The sequence below is a fragment of the Dendrobates tinctorius genome, unplaced genomic scaffold (assembly GCF_039654945.1).
Source record: "Dendrobates tinctorius isolate UK_male_01 unplaced genomic scaffold, ASM3965494v1 ptg000265l, whole genome shotgun sequence".
NCBI lineage: Eukaryota > Metazoa > Chordata > Amphibia > Anura > Dendrobatidae > Dendrobates > Dendrobates tinctorius.
The window spans coordinates 5,787,501-5,813,127 of NW_027361932.1; the positions used below are offsets into that span (position 1 = coordinate 5,787,501).

Here is a 25,627-nt window from a genome sequence, read left to right on the forward strand (position 1 = left end):
GAATTAGGGATAGGGTTATGGTTAGGGTTGGGATTAAGGTTAGGGATGTTTTGGGGTTAGGGCTGTGGTTAGGGGTGTGTTGGGGTTGGAGTTAGAATTGAGGGGTTTCCACTGCTGAGGCACATCAGGGGGTCTTCAAACGCGACATGGTGCAACCACTGATTCCAGTCAATTTTGCGTTCAAAAAGTCAAACGGTGCTCCCTCCCTTCCAAGCCCCAACGTGTGCCCAAACAGTGGTTTACCCCAACATATGGGGTATCAGCGTACTCGGGAAAAATTGCACAACAACTTTGGTGGTCTAATTTCTCCTGTTACCCTTGGGAAAATAAAAAATTGGGGGCTAAAAAATTATTTTTGTGGAAACAAAATGATTTTTTTATTTTCACATCTCTGCGTTATAAACTTCTGTGAAGCACTTGGGTGTTCAAAGTGCTCACCAGACATCTAGATAAGTTCCTTGAAAGGTCTAGTTTCCAAAATGGGGTCATTTGTGGGGGTTTTCTACTGTTTAGGCACATCAGGGGCGCTGCAAACGTAACGACGACCGCAGACCTTTCCATCAAAGTCTACATTTCAAAACGTCACTACTTCCCTTCCGAGCCCCGATGTGTGCCCAAACAGTGGTACTCACCCACATATGGGGTACCAGCGTACTCGGGACAAACTGTACAACTTTTGGTGTCCAATTTATCCTTTTACCCTTGTGGAAAAAAAATTGCTGGCTAAAATCTTTCATTTTTTTTTCAAAAAAAAAAAATTTTTTTTATCACAGCTCTGCTGTATAAACCTCCGTGAAGCACTTGGGGATTCAAGGTGCTCACCACACATCTAGATAAGTTCCTTGGGGGGTCTAGTTTCCAAAATGGGGTCATTTGTGGGGGGGTTTCCACAGTTTAGGTACATCAGAGGCTCTGCAAATGTAACATGATGCTCGCAGACCATTCCATCAAAGTCAGCATTTCAAAATGTCACTACTTCCCTTCCGAGCCACGACATGTGCCCAAACAGTGGTTCCCCCCCCCACATATGGGGTACTAGCGTACTCAGGACAAACTGGACAACAACTTTTGGGGTCCAGTTTCTCCTGGTACCCTTGTGAAAATAAAAAATTGCGCACTAAAAAATAATTTTTTGAGGGAAAAAAAAATTATTTTCACGGCACTGCGTTATAAACTTTTGTGAAGCACTTGGGGGTTCAAAGTGCTCACTATGCATCTAGATAAGTTCCTTAGGGGGTCTAGTTTCCAAAATGGGGTCATTTGTGGGGGTGCTCCAATGTTTAGGCACACAGGGCCTCTCCAAACACGACATGGTGTCCGCTAATGATTAGAGGTAATTTTCATTTCAAAAAGTCAAATGGCGCTCCTTCCCTTCTGAGCCCTACCGTGCGCCCAAACAGTGGTTCCCCTGCCACATATGGGGTATCATTGTACTCAGAACACATTGCACAACAACTTTTGTGGTCCAGTTTCTCCTGTTACCCTTGCGAAAATAAAAAATGGCGTGCTAAAAAATCATTTTTGAGGAAAAAAAATGATTTTTTATTTTTTATATTCCAGCATGTTTTCCATTCAAAAGTCAAACGGCGCTCCTTCCCTTCTGAGCCCTGCCGTGCGCCCAAACAGTGGTTTATGACCACATATGAGGTATCTGTGTACTCAGGAGAAATTGCCCAACAAATTTTAGGATCCATTTTATCCTGGTGCCCATGTGAAAATGAAAAAATTGATGCTAAAAGAAAATTTTTGTTGGAAAAATTAAAATGTCCATTTTTTTTTTCCACGTTGCTTTAGTTCCTGTGAAACACCTGAAGGGTTAATAATCTTGAATGTAGTTTTGAGTAGCTTGAGGGGTGCAGTTTTTAGAATGGTGTCACTTTTGGGTATTTTCTGCCATATAGACCCCTCAAAGTGACTTCAAATCTGAGGTGGTCCCTAAAAAAAAAAATGGTTTGTAAATTTTGTTGTAAAAATGAGAAATCACTGGTCAACTTTTAACTCTTATAACTTCCTAACAAAAAAAGTTAGTTTCCAAAATTGTGCTGATGTAAAGTAGACATGTGGGAAATGTTATTTAGTAACCACTTTGTGTCACATAATACTCTGGTTTAACAGAATAAAAATTTGAAAATTGCGACATTTTCTAAATTTTTGCCAAATTTCTGGTTTTTTTCACAAATAAACGCAAAAATTATCGACCTAAATTTGCCACTAACATGAAGCCCAATATGTCACGAAAAGCAGTCTCAGAATCGCTAGGATCCGTTGAAGCGTTCCTGAGTTACGTCATAAAGGGACACTGGTCAGAATTGCAAAAAATGGCCTGGTCATTAAGGTCAAAATAGGCTTGTTCATGAAGGGGTTAAACTATGTATGGCCAGTATGTAATCCTGCATTTCCTATACAACTGCCGCTACTTTCTAAAGATTTATATTTAAAGTTAATTATTCAGGATTCTGGGCCCAGCCCACCCTCTAAAATTGTGTTAAGCCTGTAATCATGAACCTTTCCCCCCCCCCCCCCCCGAGTCATCTTGTAGGACTTTGCCAAAGACTGCTCCTTATTTAGTTCCCATGCATAAATTGTCATATAAAGCCATTCAAATTTTAACTTATTTTCATATTATTTGGCATATCACAACCACTGCTCATGAAAGGGAATCTGTCAGCAAGTTTTTGCTATTGACTCTTAGGACCACATAATGTAGAGGTTGAGACACAGATTTCAAGAATGTGTTCCTTATTGGACTGTGCTGTTTCCATACAATAATAGTAATAATTTTTATTTCTATAGCGCCAACATATTCCGCAGCACTTTACATTTTAGAGGGGGCTTGTACAGACATTAGACATTACAGCTTAACAGTAAACACAGATCATAACAGATACTAAGAGGAATGAGGGCCCTGCTCGCAAGCTTAGAAGCTATGAGGAAAAGGGGAGACACGAAAGGTAGATGGTTAGCAATTGCTTTCATTGTTCGGACCAGCCGAAGTGTAAGAATCTGGTGTTCATGTAATGCTGCATGAACCAGATATCAGCCTAAGTATGTAACAATACAGACACAGAGGTCTACTAAATGCATAAATTGTGTGAGAACATGATACAAGGAACCTGGTTATGGTAAAAATTTTGAATGGGCAACACAGGGATTGTTAAGTTAATGCGTTTAGGCAGTAGGCCAGTCTGAACAAATTCGTTTTTAAGGCACACTTAAAACTCTGGGGATTAATCATAATAACCTGCGTAGTGCATTCCAAAGAATTAGCGCAGCATGTGAAAAGTCTTGGAGATGGGAGTGGGAGGTTCTGATTATTGAGGACGTTAACCTCAGGTCATTCGCAGAACTGGAGGGCATGGGTAGGGTGGTAGACTGAGACGAGGGAGGAGATGTAGGGTGGTGCTGAGCCATGGACTGCTTTGTGGGTGAGGGTAACAAGTTTTTACTGGATTCTGGAGTGGATCGGTAACCAGTGTAATAACTGGCACAAAGTAAAGGCATCTGTGTAATGATTGAGGAATATGATAGTCGATTATCACTGCCTGGACCACAGCTTGAGTGAGATTTGGTAAGGCCTCTTTCACACATCAGTTTTTTGCCTTCAGGCGCGATCCGGCTTTTTTTTTTGTAAAACCGGATCCGGCAAAATGCAATGCGGGATCCAGTTTTTCCCCATTGACTTGCATTAGCGCCGGATCGTGCCGGATGGCATTGCGTTTCATCCGTTTTTTGCCGGATCCGGCAACTTGTCTCATTCCGGCGTCTGGAAAAAACGGCTACTGTAACGTTTTTTGTCTCCGGCGAAAAAGCCGGAAGCGCCGGATCCAGAAAAAGACGGATCCAGCCACCGGATCCGGTTTTTTTAAGTCTGCGCATGCTCAGATCCAATTGGCCAGCCCCCAGGAACAGAGACGGATCCAGCAAAAAAACGGATCCGTTTCTACAGTTCTCCAAAATTTATGCCGGATCCGTTTTTTCTAAAAATAGCCGGATCCTGCCTGACGGCAAAAAACTGATGTGTGAAAGTAGCCTAAGCGGTTTACTGTCAATAGGCAATGCACAAAGAAGGCCAACCCAACTCATACCACAGGTTTCTGAGTTCTGCTACATCTAAAAACTGCATTCAGTAAACTAGGTGACATATCCCTGGAATCGAGGTCTCTTTGTCTTCATTTATACTGCTCTCAATTGAGATGGCAAAAACCCGCTAACAAATTCCCTTCGACAGAAAAAAAAAAACTTTTTACTAAAAAAAAAAAAAACCTTTTAAAATGTTTTACATATCTCCCCAAATGCCATTCAATGCCAGATCTAGGCTAATATGCAGGTTAATGGCCTTACAGTGCCTTACTGAAAGTGCGGCTACCGGGAGTACATTCACTTTATTCCTCTGTGAAAAGCTGTCTGCTTTCAGCCATAACTGTGTGCCAATAGGGGCTAGTCATCGCTCAGTACACAGTGAGTGGCGGCTTTATACAAGCACTTTGGCAGCTCACTGTGGTAGATGCACTGCAAAGTGCCGGGGTGTGCTGACAAGCCGCCACTCACTGTGTACTGAGCGGTGACTAGCCGCTCTCGGTAGTTACACTTTCAGTAAGGTGGCAAGGGCAGCATTTTAATGCTATTCACAGGAATATTAACGTTATATCTGCAGGTTAAAAGTGGTTGACATGAAAAGTCACCCTTTAAAAAAAAAAAAATAAAAAAATTCTCATTTCAGAAAACCCCTGGTCTCTCGGCCGCAGTTTGTGTAAAGCACAGCTTTGTTTTCTTAGGGTCCCGTCACATTTAGCGTTGCACCAGCGATCCCGACCACGATACGACCCGGTCAGGATCGCTGGTGCATCGCTAAATGGTCGCTAGTGAGCTTTCATACAGAAAGATCTCACCAGCGACGTAGCAGCAGTCGGCGGTCGTTACTTACCTGTCAGACACGGCGATGAAGACGTCCTTCCGCCCGCGTCGCTCGTCAGCGCGAGCAGGAAGCCGACGACGAGAAACGTCCCAGGACATTCTCGCGCGATCAGCGATAGACAGCGGGGGAGCCGGTCGGAGGTAAGTGTCACATATAGCGATATCGCTAGCAATATCGCTGCTGCGTCACAAAATCGGTGACGCTTAAGCGATATCGCTAGCGATCTCGCTTAGTGTGACGGGGCCTTTACTCTCCTTCCCTGGATCTAGTGCTGATGCTCCTAGTATCTGTTCTGTGCAGCTTTGACAGCACTGTAGCCAGGTACTGAGCTCAGCAACTGCCAGAGATGACAGCACGAGCCGTTAAGCTCATTGACTGGCTGCAGCTTTGTCAGCATGTCAGCGCTGCAGACCATAACAGTAACTGAGAGCAGCAGTTAAAGGGAATCTGTCACCCCTTTTTTTTTTTTTAGATATCATATAATGATATCATTCAATTGTGTGTCACATAAGGATTCTCTTAGTACTTTTGCTTCCCCCTGACCCCACACCTTTCATGCATAAATACCTTTTTTATATCGGTTCAGATGTATGTAAACTGCCATGGTCCGGTCCGATGGGCGGGGCTCATTCAACTGCTCCCCACTCCTTGTCTTGCACTACACAAGAAGAAATGCGTAGCGCAAGACAGGGAGGGGGGAGCAGTTGTATAAGCCCCGCCCGGCGGACCGGACAGCGGCAGTTTACATACATCTGAACCGATATAAAAAAGGTATTTATGCATGAAAGGTGCGGGGTCAGGGGGAAGGAAAAGTACTAAGAGAATCCTTATGTGACACACCATTGAATGATATCATTATATGATATCTCAAAAAAGGGGTGACAGATTCCCTTTAAGACTTAATGCGGGACCTGGGGAGGGTTGAGTAAAGAACAGTTCTTTTCTTATGAAACTGGAAAACCCTTTTAATAAATGCTTGATTAGTAACTTTTTATGTTTCAGGTGCAATTTACTTGAATAGAAACATATGAATTTGCTATTGCTTGTAATCAATTGAAGAAATCTCAGAATTTATAGGTTTGCTAATGGACCTTGCATGCATCTGCACTTCACAATCACAAATTTTGTTCTCTTTTTTTTGCCAGGCCATTTTTATGTCCCTTTGCTGCGTGCTGAGGATAACTCTTCATTTCCTATAATTGGTAGACCATGGTCACCTGAGCAGCCTGATATTCTTTCTCAACCACGGTACTTTGGCAGCCCAAAAGATCCATTGCTAGCTGTTAAAGCATTTGCAGGACCCATGAGCCCTTCCAAGGTGAGATACTTAAGTTATGGAGTCCATTTTAGAATCAACCCCTTCACGACACCAGCAATACATGTACTGCACCACTGTATGTGTACAGAGTGATGATCGCGCAGGCTCGCTCCGAGTGCTGACATTATCAAAAATGGGTGTAGGCTCTGAGAGCTGACACACTGTAGCACAGCCTACGATCGGTGGTGGTGCCGATTGCGAGCGTTTAACTGCTTCGTTGCCTCTGCCAATAGGGACAGCAACTTTGATAGGCAGAGAGAGTTCCCCTTCTGCTCTTTTCGGCACAACATCATTGCATTTGCGTTGTTCTGATAGTGACCCCGGGCTGAAAGATGACTGTTGGGTCACCCACGTACGGTGGCCTGCAAGCTCCTGCTCAGAGCAGGAGCTGACGCTCTTCCTCCCGACCTGCGATGTACAGATCTAATGCGCTGCAGTGAGGAAGCATTGCAGAGTGTTAGACAGGGCAGGGAAAGTTGATGTCCCATACTGGGACAAGGTAGAAAAGTTTTAAAAATTAAATAAAAATTGTTAAACAAAAAAACATAAGATAAAAAAATATTAATCCTATAAATATATTTATGTAAAAACAAAAATAAAGTACACATTTGTTTTTACTACATTCGAACCTGACATACAAAACTTCCCCACAAGATAACACCTTCAGTGAACACAGTAAAAAAATAAATAATAAAAACGTGGCGAACTGTGCTTTTTCATATCGCTGATCAGTCAACTGTAAATAAAAATGGTATTTCTGAAAATGTAATCATGTCCCACAAAAAAAAGCTGCCATAAAGCTCAATCCGCAGAAAAATGAAAATGCTATAGCAATGGAAGAATAATCCTTTTTTCTATAAAATAGTTTTTATTGTGTAAAAGTGCCAAAATAAAAAATAAAATGTTGGATTGCTGTAATCATACTGACACGAAGAGTGAAGTTGTCAGTCTTACCACACAGTGAACAGCATAAAAAAAAATACTGAATTGCTAGTTTTTGTTAATTCTGCCTCATAAAACTCGGAATTGAAAGCTATGTGGACAAAACTGGTACCAATAAAAATGTCACCTCAACCCAGAAAACAAAAGTCCTCACATGACTCTTGTTGGCATAAGTATGGTTAAACTATAGCTCTCAAAATATAGCAATGCAAAAACTATTTTGCAAAAAAAAGCATCTTAGTGTGACTGCAGCCAAATATTACAACACTATATAAATCCCTGTAATTGCACTGATCTGAAGAATAGTAGTCTAATCACTTATCACACGAGGAACAGCATAAAAACTAATTTGAACATATCAACAGCAGGTCAAAAATTGATTTTCTGCCTTCCAAACATTGCAGTAAGGCTTGACTCGCATTTATCCTGCACTCTATGTGAATCGCTTACATCGGGGATTCCATGTAAATCTGAAATACGTGATTCAGACACAATCCCCAGCAGAAGATTCCCTATAACGAGGCTGATAAGGACACACTGGAGGCAGTCAGGCCTATGATCCAGTGTTGTCCGTCTTTTTAGGCGTGCATAAAAGCGCGGTCCAGCACATTCTTATGCACCTCTAACAAGGACACCGCTGAACAGAGACTAGACTGAGTCCAGAGTAATTCTGCTGTCTCATAGTGAATGGATCTCTCAGGTTTTTCATCTGAATCACGTCATTCTGTGATTTAAAAGGAAACCCTGATTTAAGTGCTCAGCGTAGAGCGCCGGATCAATGTGACCACAAACGTTATGTCAGATGTTCCTAACAAAAGCTTCAACTTAAGCCACAAAAAAAGACCAAGCTCAATTTTTGTGTTTTAGCTAAGTTGGTATACATACAGCAAACAAACGCATGTTCACATTGGGCATAAAACCTACAAGAGACAAAATTACCAAAAACCTAAGTAAGTAAAAACCAAACGTGCATTTAAATAAGAGATCTTAGTAATACTGTTTTTGATCAAAAATAGCATAAAAGCCATCCCACCGTCGACAAGGTGACTCTGATCGGGACGGTCCTACACTTTTGCTTTTTACTTATTTAGTTACAGCAAGGTTTTTGCTCATTTTGTCTCTTGTAGGTTTCGTACACAAAAAAGCTAGTTCCCACTCTGGTCCATCTTCTGTTAACGGAAATATAGGGGGACTTCCATGTTACTCGTAGCACAAAGTCTCTGAAAAAGCTAAATGGCCCTCACCCCCCAAAAGAAATTCAGCAAATTCTTTGCTCCCAAATCCAAATGCCCCCCTCCCTTGTGAGCCCCCAGTGTGCTTAACCCCTTCACGACCTTTGATGCCACGTAGGCGTCATGAAAAGTCGTGCCAGAATGACCCATGACGTCTATGTGGCGTCATGACTTTAAAGCCCCCCTGCGGGTCGGGTGACCTAGGTCACTGAAAGGTCACCCGACTCGCAGATACAGGGGGCTTTGTTCTTCACCACAGGGGGCGTGGCTTCGCCCCCACGTGGCTGATCGCTCTGATTGGCTGTTAAAAGTGAAACAGCCAATCAGAGCGATAGTAATATTTCATTAATGAAAATTGATGAAATATTACAATCCAGCCATGGCCAATGCTGCAGTAGCATCGGACATGGCTGGAGACAGTGATCCGACCCCACCGGCTCACGGGGCCGATCGGCCCCCGATACCGACTGACGGCGGCAATGTGCCGCCGTCATCATCGGCTCCCCTCCCCCTTCTCTGTGCTCCCCCCTCCTTAGGACCCCCCCAGTACCTCCGATGTCCTTCTCCGTGTCCCGCGGTCCCGGACCATGGGCGCCGCCATCTTGAAAATGACGGGCGCATGCGCAGTCCGCCCGCCGGCTGCAATTTCCCTTCATTCTATTATGATCACTGTGATAAACTCTCACAGTGATCAAAATAGAATGAACAGTAAATAAACCCCCCGTTTATCACCCCCATAGGCAGGATCAACTAATAAAATAAAGAAATTATTTTTATTTTTATTTTTCCGTTAGGGTTGGAAAGAGGGTTAGGGTTGGAAAGAGGGTTAGGGTTGGAAAGAGGGTTAGGGTTGGAAAGAGGGTTAGGGTTGGAAAGAGGGTTAGGGTTGGAAAGAGGGTTAGGGTTGGAAAGAGGGTTAGGGTTGGAAAGAGGGTTAGGGTTGGAAAGAGGGTTAGGGTTGGAAAGAGGGTTAGGGTTAGGAGTGGAAAGAGGGTTGGGGTTGGAATGAGGGTTGGGGTTGGAATGAGGGTTGGGGTTGGAATGAGGGTTGGGGTTGGAATGAGGGTTGGGGTTGGAATGAGGGGTTGGAATGAGGGGTTGGAATGAGGGTTGGGGTTGGAATGAGGGTTGGGGTTGGAATGAGGGTTACGGATAGGGTTAGGGGTGTGTTGGGGTTAGGGGTGTGTTGGGGTTGGAGTTAGAATTGAGGGGTTTCCACTGTTTAGGCACATCAGGGGGTCTATAAACGCGACATGGTGCAACCATTGATACCAGCCAATTTTGTGTTCAAAAAGTCAAACGGTGCTCCCTCCTTTCCAAGCCCCGACGTGTGCCCAAACAGTGGTTTACCCCAACATATGGGGTATCAGCGTACTCAGGAAAAATTGCACAACTACTTTGGTGGTGTAATTTCTCATGTTACCCTTGGGAAAATAATAAATTGGGGGCTAAAAATTTATATTTTTGGGAAAGAAATGATTTTTTTATTTTCAAGTCTCTGTGTTATAAACGTCTGTGAAGCACTTGGGGGTTCAAAGTGCTCACCAGACATCTAGATAAGTTCCTTGGAAGGTCTAGTTTCCAAAATGGGGTCACTTGTGGGGGTTTCTACTGTTTAGGCACACCAGGGGCTCTGCAAACGTAACGACGACCGCAGACCTTTCCATCAAAGTGTGCATTTCAAAATGTCACTACTTCCATTCTCAGCCCTTGCGTGCGCCCAAACAATGGTTCCTTCCCACATATGGGGTATCAGCGCACTCAGGACAAACTGGACAACAACTTTTGGGGTCCAATTTATCCTATTAATAATAATAATAAATTTTATTTTTATAGCGCCGACATATTCCGCAGCACTTTACATTTCAGAGGGGGTTTGTACAGACAATAGACATTACAGCATAACAATTATCACATAGATTATAGCAGATACCAAGAGGAATGAGGGCCCTGCTCGCAAGCTTACAGTCTATGAGGAAAGAGGTAGACACGAAAGGTGGGTGGTAACAGTTGCCCTGATTGTATGGACCAGCCATAATGTTAAGTGTGTAACAGTACAGACACAGAGGGCTAATGGATGCATAAAGCATGTGGGAACATGATGCTGGGAACCTGGTTATGGTAAAACTTTTGGCTCTGCCACACAGGGATAGGTTAGGTTAATGTGTTGAGGCGATAGGCCAGTCTGAATAAATGCGTTTTCAGGACACGCTTAAAATTGTGGGGATTGGGGACTAATCGTATTGACCTGGGAAGTACATTCCAAAGAATTGGCGCGGCACGTGTAAAGTCTTGGAGACGGGAGTGGGAGGTTCTGACTATTGAGGATACTAACCTCAGGTCATCAGCAGAACGTAGGGCGCGGGTAGGGTGGTATACTGAAACAAGGGAGGAGATGTAGGGTGGTGCTGAGCCATGGAGGGCTTTGTGGGTGAGGGTAATAAGTTTATACTGAATTCTGGAGTGGATGGGTAGCCAGTGTAATGACTGGCACAAGGTAGAGGCATCGGTGTAACGATTGGTGAGGAATATGATCCTGGCTGCAGCATTCAAGACAGATTGGAGAGGGGAGAGTTTGGTAAGAGGGAGACCGGATTAGAAGAGAGTTACAATAGTCGAGAAGAGAATGAATAAGAGAAACAGTAAGAGTTTTTGCAGAGTCAAAAGTAAGAAAAGGTCGAATTCTAGAAATGTTTTTGAGGTGCAGATGACAAGAGCGAGCCAGTGATCGAATGTGGGGGGCAAAGGAAAGCTCGGAATCAAGTATGACCCCAAGACAGCGGGCATGTTGCTGGGGAGTAATAGTGGAACCACACACGGAAATGGCAATGTCGGGTGTAGGTACATTAGTAGCGGGAGGAAACACAAGGAGTTCAGTCTTTGACAGGTTCAGTTTCAGATATAGTGAGGACATGATATTAGACACAGCGTTTAGACAATCGCCAGTGTTTTCTAGAAAGGCTGGCGTGATGTCAGGAGAAGAAGCGTATAATTGGGTGTCATCAGCATAGAGATGGTACTGGAAACCAAATCTACTGATTGTTTGACCAATAGGGGCAGTGTACAAGGAGAAGAGGAGGGGGCCTAGAACCGATCCTTGAGGAACCCCAACAGTAAGGGGAAGGTGAGAGGAGGAGGAACCGGCAAAAGAAACAGTAAAGGAGCGGTCGGAGAGATAGGAGGAGAACCAGGAGAGAACGGTGTCCTTGAGGCCAATGGAATGGAGCATAGTGAGGAGGAGCTGATGATCCACAGTGTCGAATGCTGCAGAGAGATCCAAGAGAATTAGCATGGAGTAATGACCATTTGATTTAGCTGTTAGCAGATCATTAGAGACTTTAGTGAGGGCAGTTTCAGTGGAGTGTAAAGAGCGGAAACCGGATTGGAGAGGGTCGAGAACAGAGTTTTCTGAGAGATAGCGGATAAGACGGGAGTGCACCAGGCGTTCCAGGAGTTTAGAGATGAAGGGAAGATTAGAGACAGGTCTATAGTTAGCGGCACAGTTTTGGTCGAGGGATGGTTTTTTAAGTAGTGGATGTATGATGGCATGCTTAAATGAGGAGGGAAAAATACCAGAAGAGAGAGAGAGGTTAAATATTTTAGTTAGGTGAGGGGTGACAGCAGGGGAAAGGGACTGGAGGAGATGTGACGGAAATGGGTCACTGGTGCAAGTAGTTGGGCGAGAAGATGCAAGGAGCCTGCTTACTTCTTCTTCTGTGACTGGTTCAAAATCAGAGGGTGAGCTAGATGCAGTGGGGGAGGGAGGACAGCGCATGGTATGAGGTGATTGGGAGATAATTTCCTGTCGGATCTGGTCAATTTTTTCTTTGAAGTAATTGGCCAGATCGTCAGCTCGGAGCTCCGTGGTTGGGGCCTGTACTCTTGGATTGAGTAGAGAATGAAAAGTGTCAAAGAGACGTTTCGGGTTATTGGACAGTGAGATGATGAGGGTGTTGAAATAGGTTTGTTTGGAGAGGTGAAGGGCAGTGTTGTATGTTCTAAGCATAAACTTAAAATGGATGAAATCTTCGTGTAGATTGGATTTTCTCCACAGACGTTCGGCGCACCTGGAGCACCGCTGCAGGAAACGTGTTTGCACCGTGTGCCAGGGTTGTCGCCGTCTGCGTTGTGGTGTTCTATTTATAGGGGGTGCAAATTCATCCAGGGCACTTTGAAGTGTTTCATTGTAATGCTTCAATGCAGAATCAGGACATGAGAGGGAGGAGATAGGGGCCAATGAAGACTGCAAGTTCTTCAGAAGTTTCTGGGTGTTAATGGCCTGTATGTTTCTATAAGTCTGGACAGTGGGGGTGACCTGAGCAGCCTGGCAGTTCTTTATAGGGAATGAAAGAAGATTGTGGTCAGAGAGCGGGAGAGGGGAGTTTGCAAAATCATCCACTGCACAAAGCCGAGAGAAGACCAAGTCGAGGGAGTTTCCGTCTTCATGCGTTGGAGAATTAGTAAGCTGCGAAAGGCCAAATGAGGAGGTTAGAGATAAAAGGTGAGTAGCAGATGGGGAGAGGGGAAGAGCAATGGGGATGTTGAAATCTCCCATGATGAGGGTAGGGGTGTCACAGGAGAGAAAATGTGGAAGCCAAGTGGCAAAATGATCCAGGAACTGATGGGAGGGGCCGGGAGGACGATACACCACCGCCACTCGCATGGAGAAGGGGTTATAGAGTCTGCCGGCATGGACCTCAAAAGAAGGGAAGACAAGTGAGGGTACTTGAGGGATAACCTGAAAGGTACATTTTGGTGATAGGAGCAGACCAACGCCTCCACCAGCTCTATTGTCTGATCTTGGGGTATGAGAGAAGTGTAGCCCCCCGTATGAAAGAGCAGCAGCAGCGGTAGTATCTGACTGCTGGATCCAGGTTTCAGTAAGAGCCAGGAGGTTAAGAGAATTAGAAAGGAAGAAGTCATGGATGAAGGAGAGTTTGTTACACACTGAGCGAGAATTCCAAAGTGCACAATTAAGAGAGACAGATGGCATGCAGGGAATATTAATAAGATTAGAGGGGTTTCTGAGTGTAGCAGTGGGGGGGTTTGACTTTCTATAACATGGGGGACCAGGGTTGGGAGCAATGTCTCCTGCAACTAGGAGAAGGAGGATAGAAAGAGTGAGCAGATGGTTAAGTGATTTGTGAGAGCGTCTCTGGTGTTGAATGGTGGGACTGGCTGGATCTGTGCAATTTAACAATGTGAAAAGAGCATGAGTGCTATACATAGGAGAGGAAAGAAGCGAGGGGCCAATATGGATGGAGTGTGGAGAGTTAATGCCAGGGCGGTGGATGTGTGTGAATGCAGCCTATTACCCTTGTGGAAAAAAAATTGCTGGCTAAAAATCATTTTTTTTTTTTTTTTAGCAAAAAAAATTTTCTTGTTTTCACGGCTCTGCGTTATAAACGTTTGTGAAGCACTTGGGGGTTCAAAGTGCTCACCACACATCTAGATAAGTTCCTTGGGGGGTCTAGTTTCCAAAATGGGGTCACTTGTGGGGGGTTTCCACAGTTTAGGCACACCAGGGGCTCTGCAAATGTACCATGACGCCCGCAGACCATTCCATCAAAGTCAGCATTTCATAATGCCACTACTTCCCTTCCGAGCCACGACGTGTGCCCAAACAATGGCCCCCACCCACATATGGGGTACCAGCGTACTCAGGACAAACTGGACAACAACTTTTGGGGTCCAGTTTCTCCTGGTTCGCTTGTGAAAATAAAAAATTGTGCACTAAAAAATAATTTTTTAAGTTAAAAAAAAATATTTTTTATTTTCACGGCACTGCGTTATAAACTTTTGTGAAGCACTTGGGGGTTCTAAGTGCTTACTATGCATCTAGAAAAGTTCCTTAGGGGGGTCTAGTTTCCAAAATGGGGTTATTTGTGGGGGAGCTCCAATGTTTAGGCACACAGGGGCTCTCTAAACACGACATGGTGTCCGCTAACGATTAGAGGTAATTTTAATTTCAAAAAGTCAAATGGCGCTCCTTCCCTTCTGAGCCCTGCCGTGCGCCCATATAGTGGTTCCCCCCCCACATATGGGGTATCATTGTACTCAGAACACATTGCACAACAACTTTTGTGGTCCAGTTTCTCCTGTTACCCTTGCGAAAATAAAAAATGGCGTGCTAAAAAATCATTTTTGAGGAAAAAAAATGATTTTTTATTTTTACTGCTCTGCGTTATAAACTTCTGTGAACCACCTGGAGGTTCAAAGTGCTCTCTACACATCTAGGTAAGATCCATAAGGGGTCTAGTTTCCAAAATGGGGTCACTTGTGGGGGGTTTCCACTGTTTAGGCATACAGGGGCTCTCCAAACGCGACATGGTGTCCGATAGCGATTGGACCTAATTTTCCATTCAAAAAGTCAAATAGCGCTCCTTCACTTACGGACCCTGTCGTGCGCCCAAACAGTGGTTTATGACGACATATGAGGTATCGATGTATTCAGGAGAAATTGCCCAACAAATTTTAGGATCCATTTTATCCTGTTGCCCATGTGAAAATGAAAAAACTGAGGCTAAAAGAAAATTTTTGTGAAAAAAAAGTCCCTTTTTTTTTTACCGATCAATTTGTGAAGCACCTGGGGGTTCAAAGTGATCACTATGCATGTAGATAAGTTCCTTGGGGGGTCTAGTTTCCAAAATGGGGTCACTTGTGGGGGAGCTCCAATGTTTAGGCACACAGGGGCTCTCCAAACGCGACATGGTGTCCGCTAAATATTCCAGCATGTTTTCCATTCAAAAGTCAAACGGCGCTCCTTCCCTTCTGAGCCCTGCCGTGCGCCCAAACAGTGGTTTATGACCACATATGAGGTATCGGTGTACTCAGGAGAAATTGCCCAACAAATTTTAGGATCCATTTTATCCTGTTGCCCATGTGAAAATGAAAAAATTGATGCTAAAAGAAAATTTTTGTTGTAAAAATTAAAATGTCCATTTTTTCTTTCCACGTTGCTTTAGTTCCTGCGAAACACCTGAAGGGTTAATAATCTTCTAGAATGTAGTTTTGAGTAGCTTGAGAGGTGCAGTTTTTAGAATGGTGTCACTTTTGGGTATATTCTGCCATATAGACCCCTCAAAGTGACTTCAAATGTGAGGTGGTCCCTAAAAAAAATGGTTTTGTAAATTTTGTTGTAAATATGAGAAATCGCTGGTCAACTTTTAACCCTTATAACTTCCTAACAAAAAAAAAAAATTCGTTCCAAAATTTTGCTGATGTAAAGTAGACATGTGGGAAATGTTATTTAGTAAGCACTTTGTGTCACATAACTCTCTGGTTTAACAGAATAAAAATTCAAAATGTGAAAATTGCGAAATTTTCTAAATTTTTACCAAATTTCTAATTTTTTCACAAATAAACGCAAAAATTATCGACCTAAATTTACCACTAACATGAAGCCCAATATGTCACGAAAAGCAGTCTCAGAATCGCTAGGATCCGTTGAAGCGTTCCTGAGTTAGTACCTCATAAAGGGACACTGGTCAGAATTGCAAAAAATGGCCTGGTCATTAAGGTCAAAATAGGCTGGGTCATGAAGGGGTTAAACCACAGTTGGCGTCCACTTATTTGGCATTTCTATAGCAATGAGAGCCTGCATAATTTACAGGGGCATGAGCTGGGCACAATATACGGTCACTACAACAGCCGATTACAATTTTCACTCTGCAATGTCCACTGCTGCTTGTTTCTGGGAAAACTCCTATGAAGTCAAAATCATCACCAGTCAAAATCGTCATGACACCTGTAGATAAATTACCAAAGGGATATAATTTCCAAAATTGTCACTTGAGGGAGGGGATTCTGCTCATCTAGCACTTAGAGGCTATGTATATGGAGTCTGCAAACTTTTTGAGAAAATTCCGCTCTCAAGGATGCCTCCTGTATAACAGTACTGTTAAGTCATACTGCAAGACTCTAGGGAGGGAGCGCCATATGGCTAAGCAGTATTGTACAGCCACATATGTTGTTTCTACGTTCACCAGAAATTGTGGTACAAATTAATTTCCCAGTGTGAAAATGAAAAATCTGGTGCTAAAATATTTTGCTGCTTAAAAATTTTTTTTTTTTTTTCTTCAATGTTATATAATTCCGTGACCTACCTGTGGTGTTAATATGATTACTGATCCCTTAGATTAATCCATTGAGAGGTGTAGTTTGTAAAATGGTGTCTTTTATGGGGGGTTCTGCTGTTCTGGCACCTCAGGGGTTCTGCCAATGTGACATGGCACCCTCAAACCAGTCCAGCAAAATATGAACTCCAGTGGTTTGCACTGTGCTTCAATAGTAGTTTTTGATCACATATGGGATCAGTGTACTCAGGAGAAATTGCACAATAAATCTGGGGGTCCACTTTCTCCTGCTATCCTGCTAATTTTTTTATTTTTTTTTCACGGCTCAATGTTATAAACTTTTATGAAGCACCTGGGGGCTTAAGGTGCTCACCACAGATCTAGATACGATAAGTTCCCTGAGGGCTCTAAGTATCACTTGTGGGGCGTTTCCACTGTTCAGGTACATCAGGGGCTCTCCAATTGTGACATGGTGTCTGCTAATTATGCCAGTAAATTTTGCAGTCAAATGGCGCGCCTTCCTTTTCCAAGTTTTGTTTTGGTGTACTCCGGAGAAAGTGCACAGCAAACTGTACGGTACGATTTCTCCTTTTACCCTTGTGCAAATAAAAGCAAAATTGGGTCTGAAGTAAAATTCTTGTGAAAAAAAGCAACATTTTTTTTTTTTGCCTTCGCCTCATTGGGGGACACAAAACTGTGGACTGTGAGTGTATGCTACTGCCGCCAGGAGGCTGACACTAAGTGAATGAAAAAAAGGTTAACTCCTCCGCGGCCGTATACACCCTTGCCTCGATTGCAGGCGAAACCAGTTCATGCTTAGTGTCCATTGGAGGCACACGTGTTTTTTTTTGTTGTTTTTTCCCCAGACTTTTTTTTTTTTTCCTTCCATGAAGATGAGACAGAGGCGACGGACCCTATTGAAAGGGTCCAATCTCCCGAAAGCATCAACGGGCGAGCACGTGCGAGTGTCGCCTCCATGTATCCTCTCCTGCAACGTGGGGCGTGATGCCGGACTGAGCCCTGATCACCCTAAGGTATTGAAACCATAGGCTGTATAGAGGCATAGGATAGTCCGAGCGGCCCCCACTGCATCACCAATGCAAGGATTGCGGTGATGGAAGGTGGCGGACGGTCCCTTTCCTCATCCCCTATAGGGAAGATAAAGCTAGGGTGCCTGCACCGTCCTTTATGCAGCCCCCCCTCCCCTCTAACCTGAGCTGGAGCTGAAGCGTCATGAGGGATCACAGAGGAGGGTGGTCTGGGAGGACTCCTGTAGCAGCGTTCCCCGGGGCATAGCCCGATTTCTCGAGGCCAGAGCGGTGCAGCTTCTGCTGCAAGTATTGCGCCATCGGGCGTCCAGCAGCGCCGGATCCCTATCCCCGGCCTAGGCCTCTGTGTCCAGTGGGCCCGACACCCCCCACTGACCGTCTCATATAGAGATTGGCTCGCTCAGTGTTTGAGGCATCAGGTTCAGTACTCTCTTCCTCGTTCGCAGCAACTTGGGTAGCCAAGGCCATGGTTTCATGGTCATTGAACAGAGCCTTGCAGGATATGGACCTACCAGCTGAGGTATCAGAGACCGCATATCAGATCACTTTGGCCGGAGACTACTTAATGCATCTTTAGATGCGGCCAACTGCGCTGCACTCGCTACCGCAAATTCAATTTCCATTAGGAGGGCTCTATGGTTGAGTACATGGCGAGCAGACTCAACCTTCAAGAAATCCTTGACTACTTTGCCTTATCAGGGCGGCCGCCTATTTGGGGAGAAGTTAGATCAGCTCATCTCTGACTCCACAGGGGGAAAGAGCAGTTTTCTCCCTCAGCAAAGGGTCGAACAGCCGTTTCATCACCAGCTTCAGGCACGTTTCCGGTCCTTTCGCAACCACGGGTGGGCTGCAGCGACCAATCCCGCCGCTTCAGGTCATCCCAACCACGACAGGAATCGTTAAGTCTCATATAGAGCTAACCCGTTGGGGAGAATGCATACCCACCAGCCCAGGTCAAGGGGACCTAGGTCCCAGAGATCTTCAGCCAAATGACTCGAGGCAATTTCCAGACGAGACCAGCAGGGTAGGAGGTCGCCTACTTTGGTTTCTCCACGTCTAGCTCACCGTCACACAAGACACATGGGTAAGAGAGCTGGTGTCCGCGGGGTACAAAGTAGAATTTGTCAAGTACCCCCCAAGGCGTTTTTTTCTTTCCCGTCCTCCCAAAGTAGATTCCCGGTCAAGGGCTTTACTCAAGGCCATCAAATTGCTCCAGCACAGCGGAGTCATGGTTCCCGTACCGGAGAACGAGAAATTTCAGGGTTTCTACTCCAACCTGTTCACGGTCCCCAAAAAGGATGGAACTGTCAGGCCCATTCTGGACCTGAAGCTCCTGAACAGATTTATCAGGATCAGACATTTCTCGATGGAGTCTCTCCGTTCAATCATATCTGCCATGGGGCGTGGAGAATATTTGGTCTCTATGGACATCCAAGACGCCTACCTACACATCCCCACTTTTCCTCCGCATCAGATTTCTATGCTCTGCCATCAACGGGCCTACATTTCCAGTTCGCAGCACTGTCCTTCGGGCTAGCCACCGCCCCCAGAGTGTTCACAAAGGTCATGGCGGTCGTCATGGCCATCCTGCACTCCCAGGGCATCTTGCCTTACTTAGACAACCTCTTGGTCAAGGGCCCTTCATTTCGAGCATGTGAGGAGAGCGTCAACATCACGCTAGATACTCTTTCCAGCTTAGGGTGGTTGGTCAACCTGAAGAAATCATCCCCTGTTCCAGCTCAGAGGATTTCCTTTTTAGGTATGATCTTCGGCACTTCCCGAGGGTTGGTAATGCTCCCTCGGGACAAGGCCCTAGCTCTCCGGCAGGGAGTGCAGACGCTTCGCCAACCAGTCTCTCATACCATCCGTTTTTGAAAGAGGGTCCTAGGAAAAATAGTGGCAGCAAAGGTAGCAATTCCGTTTGCCCAGCTCCATCTTCGTCCCCTGCAGCACGCCCTCTTGTCATCCTGGGACAAGAACCCATTTACTCTCGATTGACAGTGCCAGTTGTCCATGCAGGTCAGACAGGCACTCGGGTGGTGGACAATCAGTTCCTCCCTTTTCCCCCAGACCATTGGCTGGTGGCTGCAACCGACGCTAGCCTCCTCGGCTGGGGAGCAGTTTTTCACCATCATGCGACCCAGGGACGTTTGTCGCCGAGGGAAGCACGCCTCCTGATCAACTTGCTAGAGATACGAGCGATCTGGCTGGTTTTGCAGCATTTCCATCATCTTCTAGCAGGCCGCCCCGTCCAGATCCAATCGGACAATGCCACGGCCGTGGCTTACATAAATCATCAGGAGGGAACCCGCAGCAGGGTGGCCTTGCACGAGGTGGGGCACGTTCTCCACTGGGCCGAAAGAAACCACTAGGTGATCTCGGCGGTCCACATCCTGGGCGTTGGGAACTGGGCGGCAGACTTCCTCAGCCGGCAGGCTCTTGCGTCCGGTGAATGGTCACTACACCCTGAGGTCTTCCGGCAGATTTACCAATGTTGGGGAACTCCGGATGTGGACCTGATGGCCTCCAGAGTGAACGCCAAAGTGCCCCCATTTGTCGCTTGGTCCCGGGACCCACCGTGGATGCATTAGTTATGCCGTGGAACCAGTTTCGCCTCCCATACCCATTTCCCCCCGCTGCCACTACTTCCGAGGGTCATTAAAAAGGTCAAGGCAGAGGGGGTTCCAGTGATTCTGCTAGCCTCAGATCGGCCTCGTCGGGCCTGGTACGCAGACCTAGTGCAGTTACTCGCCGACGTCCCCTGGCGGCTGCCAGTGCGCCCAGACCTGCTTTCCCAGGGCCCGATCTACCACCCGAAGTCAGGGGCTCTGTGTTTGATGACTTGGCTGTTGAATCGTTCATTCTGACCCAGGTTGGGTTTGGCCACAATGTGGTTGCTACAATGGTTAGCGCCTGGAAGCCCGCCTCAGCACTTATTTACCACCACACCTGGAATATTTTCTTCACATGGTGTAGGGACCATGGTTGTTCTCCACTGACATTCTCTATTCCCAACAATTTAGCCTTTCTCCAGTCTGGCCTAGACTTAGGTTTAGTTCCAAGTTCTCTCAGGAGACAGATTTCGGCCTTATCTATCCTTTTCCAGCGCAGGATTGCTGCATCCAGGGGGTCTTAAGGCCCCGTCTCACTAAGCGACTTACCAACGATCCCGACACCGATATCAAGGTGTCAGGATCGCTAGTAAGTCGCTATGTGATCGCTGGTGAGCTGTCACACAGACAGCTTCACCAGCGATCAGCACAGCGATGCCGAGCGCCCGGCATCGCTGGCCATCCTGTAAAAAATAGAATCAAAATAAAAAATATTGTTATTCTCACCATCCGATGTCCCACGCAGTCTTCCGGCCTCTCTCCACGCTCCGGTCCCAGTGATCCTTTGCACGAATGACCGCGAGATGTCACGGTCTCGTGGGATAACAAAGTCTCGCGGTCATTCGTGCAAAGGATCACTGGGACCGGAGCGTGGAGAGAGGCGGGATGGCTGAACGGGACGTCGGAAGGTGAGAATAACTATATTTTTTATTTTTTTTATTTTTTACACCTGATCGCTGGTCTCCCGCTGTCACACACAGTGATGCGTGCTGGCCAGCGGGAGACCAGCGACCAAAGAAATGTCCAGAGGTTTCTTGCAGCGATCAGCGATACCGGCAGGGGGGCCGCTCGCTGATCGCTGTCACACACAGCAATCTCGCTGGTGAGATCGCTGTTACGTCACAAAAGTTGTGACTCAGCAGCGATCTCGCTACCGAGATTGCTTAGTGAGACGGGGCCTTTACACTTGGTACCTCCCTATAGGACCCCTGTGGACGCCTGGCACTTTAACCTGGTCCTAGGTGTTCTGCAGGAAGCTCCATCTGAACCACTACAGGATGTCTCTTGGACATACCTTTCCTTGAAGGTGATGTTCTTCGTAGCTATACCATCAATCAGGCGGGTCTCGGAGCTGGCAGCTCTATCTTGCCGAGCTCCGTTTTTAATTTTTCACAAGGATAAGGTGGTTCTCATGCCAGCTCCCCACTTTTCTGCCAAAGGTCGTTTTCTCATTTCACATTAATGAGGACATTGTCTTGCCCTCCTTTTGCCCAGCATCGGTACACTGTGTGGAAAAGGCTCTTCTCGCGTTGGATCTGGTAAGAGCTCTCAGGAGATACGTGTCACGGACGGCATCTTTTCATCAGACAGACGCTCTGTTCGTGCTCCCCAAGGGTCGCTGGAAGGGACTTGCTGCCTCAAGACCGACCATAGCCAGGTGGATTCATCTAACAATTCAGGAATCCTACCGCATCCGAGGCGCAGCTGTTCCAGCAGGGATCAGAGCACACTCAACTCGAGCAGTGGTGAGAAAAATGATGGTTTAACTTTTAACCCTTATAACTTTTTACTAATCGTTTTAAAAATTGTGCTGATGTAAAGTAGACATGTAGAAAATTGTTATTTATTAACCATTTTGTGTGACATATCTCTGATTTCAGGGCATACAAAATTAAAAGTTTGAAATTTGCTAAATTTTTGCCAAATTTTTGTTTAGTTTCACAAACACAAGTCATACCCTAGATATTTTACCATTATCAGAAGTACAATGTCGCGGAAAAGAAAATCTCTGAATCCGTGGGATTCGTTGAAGCGTTGCAGAGTTACTACCACATAGTAACACTGGGCAGAATTGTAAAACTTTGCTTGGTCGTGAAAATGCAAACAGGCTTGGGAGGGGGGGAAAGGGTTAACTGGTTATTTTGCTACAATTTCTTGTGGACTGGATGTCAGATGAGGTTAATTAATTTTGCTCATGGGCATCATTTTTTACTTCAACATAGATAAATGAGAACGTCCAACTAACCCTTTCCTGACATCTGACATACTTGTTCTACCCAATGGGAAATGTTTTCCTGCAAACACCGTAACATGCCACAATGATATTGTTGGCTCACAGAGCTGACAAAATCATCAGCAGGTGTCTGCAGTATACAATAGATGACACCCTGCTGTAAGAGTCGCGGTTGGTGCTAGTACCAATGACCACCATGATGACCCCAGGCCAAGGCTCCTGACTGTAAGAGCTTGTTCTTTGCCATATCGAGCATGTAACGTCTTAAAGTGTTTTTCACCCATTTAAAAGCAATGGGTAGTGCAAAAAATGCATGTATCGAGTTTTGCTGAGTCACTAAATTTTATCAGCCTGCACATGGAACAAATGTACCGACAAATGCAGTTAAAAAAAAAAAACGCAACAAAACCTGCTTTTTTTAAACCGCTTAAACTTGGCATAAAAAAAGCTGTCAAAATGCAACATCTGAATATGGCCTAACTGTAATAAGGGCATAAAAATTAATTTTGAAAATTGCTATTTTACAAATTAATATTTTTTTTATGAATGCAAACTTTATTGCCCTATAAGTCACCACTCATGAAGTAAAATGTACCTTGAAAAAAAAAATCACTGATATGTAGAAGTATTTCAGTTATTACCAAGTAAAGTGACAGTCTGATCTTGAAAAACTGGTCTTTGTCTGGTTGTATTTTTTTTTTTTTTTTTAAATAACCCTACCCATAGTACTTTCTGTACTTCCACCCCTGCATTACAATCGAAAGATTCTAATGGTTGCAGTAACAGCCTGAGACATAACAAAGGCTTTTATGTCTGACGGTTCAGATATTAGGCACTGAGCAGGCTCTAATAAGCTATGTGTCTGTGTGAAAACTGCAGCAATTCTGTAAATCAGTGCATTATACCAGCTCTCACACTGTAAACTGTTAAAAGTCCCGAAGTGAACAAAGTAATGTGAAATTTTCCCTTTTTATAATGTCTTTTTGTTATTGGAGAAATAATCAAAAATCTAGTCTGTACATACTTGATATTCATATTTACCTGAACTATAAAAATTTCTTTATCGCATCATTGGGGGTCACAGGTAACCATGGGTGTATGGTGTTGTCGCAAGGAGGCTGACCCTAGGCAAAAAAGGAAAATGGCTCCTCCTCAGCAGTAATACACCCACCAACAGGCACAAAATACCTCAGCTTAAACTTGGTGTCTGTACGAGTCGGACCTGGATCTGATCCCATATCTGAATTTTTCTTTTCAGGTTCTGTGTGTTTTTATTAATTTTTTTTTTCCCTTTGTCTTTCAGGTTTCTTTGTGCTCAGGGTAACAGGGTATGGATTCTCACCCTGTTTTCCTGTACTTATGCGACCGAGAGAGCAGTGTGGTGTCACCCACATCGCAAGGCAGGACCTAATCCTCTGTCACCTTTATGGGTTCTTCAGGGTGGTTCCTGATGGCCGGTCCTTCTTTTTTTCCGTTCAGAGGACAAGGCAGCTTTAGTGCAGTAATCCTTGCACAGCCGTGGCCATTTCTCCTGGGCCAGTCTCAGACCTTGGGGCCAACCCCTTTCTTTCCTGGCCACGTCTCGTCACCTGCTTCCCCTGCCAGTGATCACCACACGATTGAATTGCATGTTTTTTTCAGGCCAAGAGGAGATCTCGCTAGGTCAGACACACTCCTTCCTCTCTCTTGTTCAGACCTGGCCATGCCCACTGCTTTGCAAGCATCTTGGCGTGCTTTTGCTCCTATCACAGAGTTTCCTCTCCTTGCCCGGTACACGTCCTGGCCGTTCAGCCAATCGGAGGGGCACTTTCTGTTTCTCATCGGCTGGCATCAGTCACGCCCACCGCATCGTGCTTACTGTGACACAGCACAGCCGATTCTATATCGGAACCTGTGCCTCGACACATTGTAAGCCTGCCTGAGACTCTACCATTATCTGCATCTATTCTGCAGATATCAGCAACAGGGGGACACAGCTAGCCTCACAGTCAGTCATCTGCTGACCGTCGTTGACATTGGGTAGGCTCTGCCCTTTCTCTTTTTTTCTTCTGTCCCCCATATAGCCCTTCTCTGCAGTATTACCAAGGCTCGACTTAAGCCCAACCCTACAGAGGCTACTCGTTGACCCTCTAAACCTACTGTGGTTCATTACGCCCGTGCCCTCTACAATAGAAACTGGTCTTCAGGTCAGCCTTTCTGCCTGTCCTGCAGTCCTTAAACCACGTCTGCTCCACAGGAGCCCCCTAACGCCCGGGATGAGAGCTCACCCTCCCTCCGGAGTGGGCTGTTGCCATGTCACAGTCTGTCTCTGACCTGACAAAAGTATCACAGTCCCTGGTTCAGGTCCTGGAGCGTCTTCCACATTTGTCTGCCGCCACCAGTGGTCTTAACGCCTATCACTGTGACACGTTCCTTACCACGACCTTTGCAAGGACCGGGTGGAAAGCAAAGGAAGCGGGCTCTTCTGGTTCCCTCTGCATCCTCTAGGATGCCCTCTTCTCCCCATGCTCCCTCCTCGGAGGCGGCTTTTGAGTCTGATGTGGATTCGGAGTATGGTCAATAACTTTGGCTTGGCAATTACCCAAACTCTTAACCTAAAGTAGGACGCGGAACCTGCTCAGGAGCACTCAGTCTCCTTCTAACGGATAAAACGTCCTTCTCGGAATTTCCCAATCACAGGGAATTTGAAACGATTATGTCTAAACACTGGGAACATCCTCGAAAATCGCTCCCTGGGAAGGAAGCAATTGGATATTCTTTAGTCTGGTCCTCATTGGTAGATGGGCAGACTCCCCTAATGTGGATCCACCAGTCTTGTCTTTACCGGATGGTGAATCTCTTAAAGACTCTACGGATAGGCAGGTTGAATCCTTGGCTAAGTCAACCTTTGAAGCACCTAACGCCTCCACCTGGTTGGCAAAGTTCATGTCTGCCTGTGCAAAAATGCTTTGTCAGGGTATCCTAGCTGCAGCTCCTCCGGATGAGTTTGCAGACCAGATGGCCCATGCCAGCAAATATATTCTAACTGCCTCTTGGATGCAGCTGGTTGTTCAGCTAGAGCTAGCAGCAACATTGTTGCTTTTACACCGCATTCTCTGGTTGAAAGTGTGGAATGCACATCCACCGTCTAAAAAGTCCCTCACTAACCTTGCCTTTCATGGATCTAGACTTTTCGGGTGCAAACTGGATCAGATAATTCGGCTCCCCATCACCCAAAGACTCCAGTTCAAAACCCTAGTTGTGGCATACAT

At 45.5% G+C, this 25,627-nt stretch overlaps 1 protein-coding gene across 4 annotated transcripts in view; it reads left to right on the top strand.

Moving 5' to 3' along the window:
- Positions 1-25,627, top strand: part of ANKLE2 (ankyrin repeat and LEM domain containing 2) — a 155,190-nt gene that overhangs the window by 88,534 nt on the left and 41,029 nt on the right. For all 4 annotated transcript variants that reach the window (XM_073559035.1, XM_073559034.1, XM_073559033.1 and 1 more), the window contains one exon: positions 6,061-6,233. In XM_073559035.1, coding sequence (XP_073415136.1) covers positions 6,061-6,233 — 173 coding nt within the window. The remainder of the gene's footprint in view (positions 1-6,060; positions 6,234-25,627) is intronic.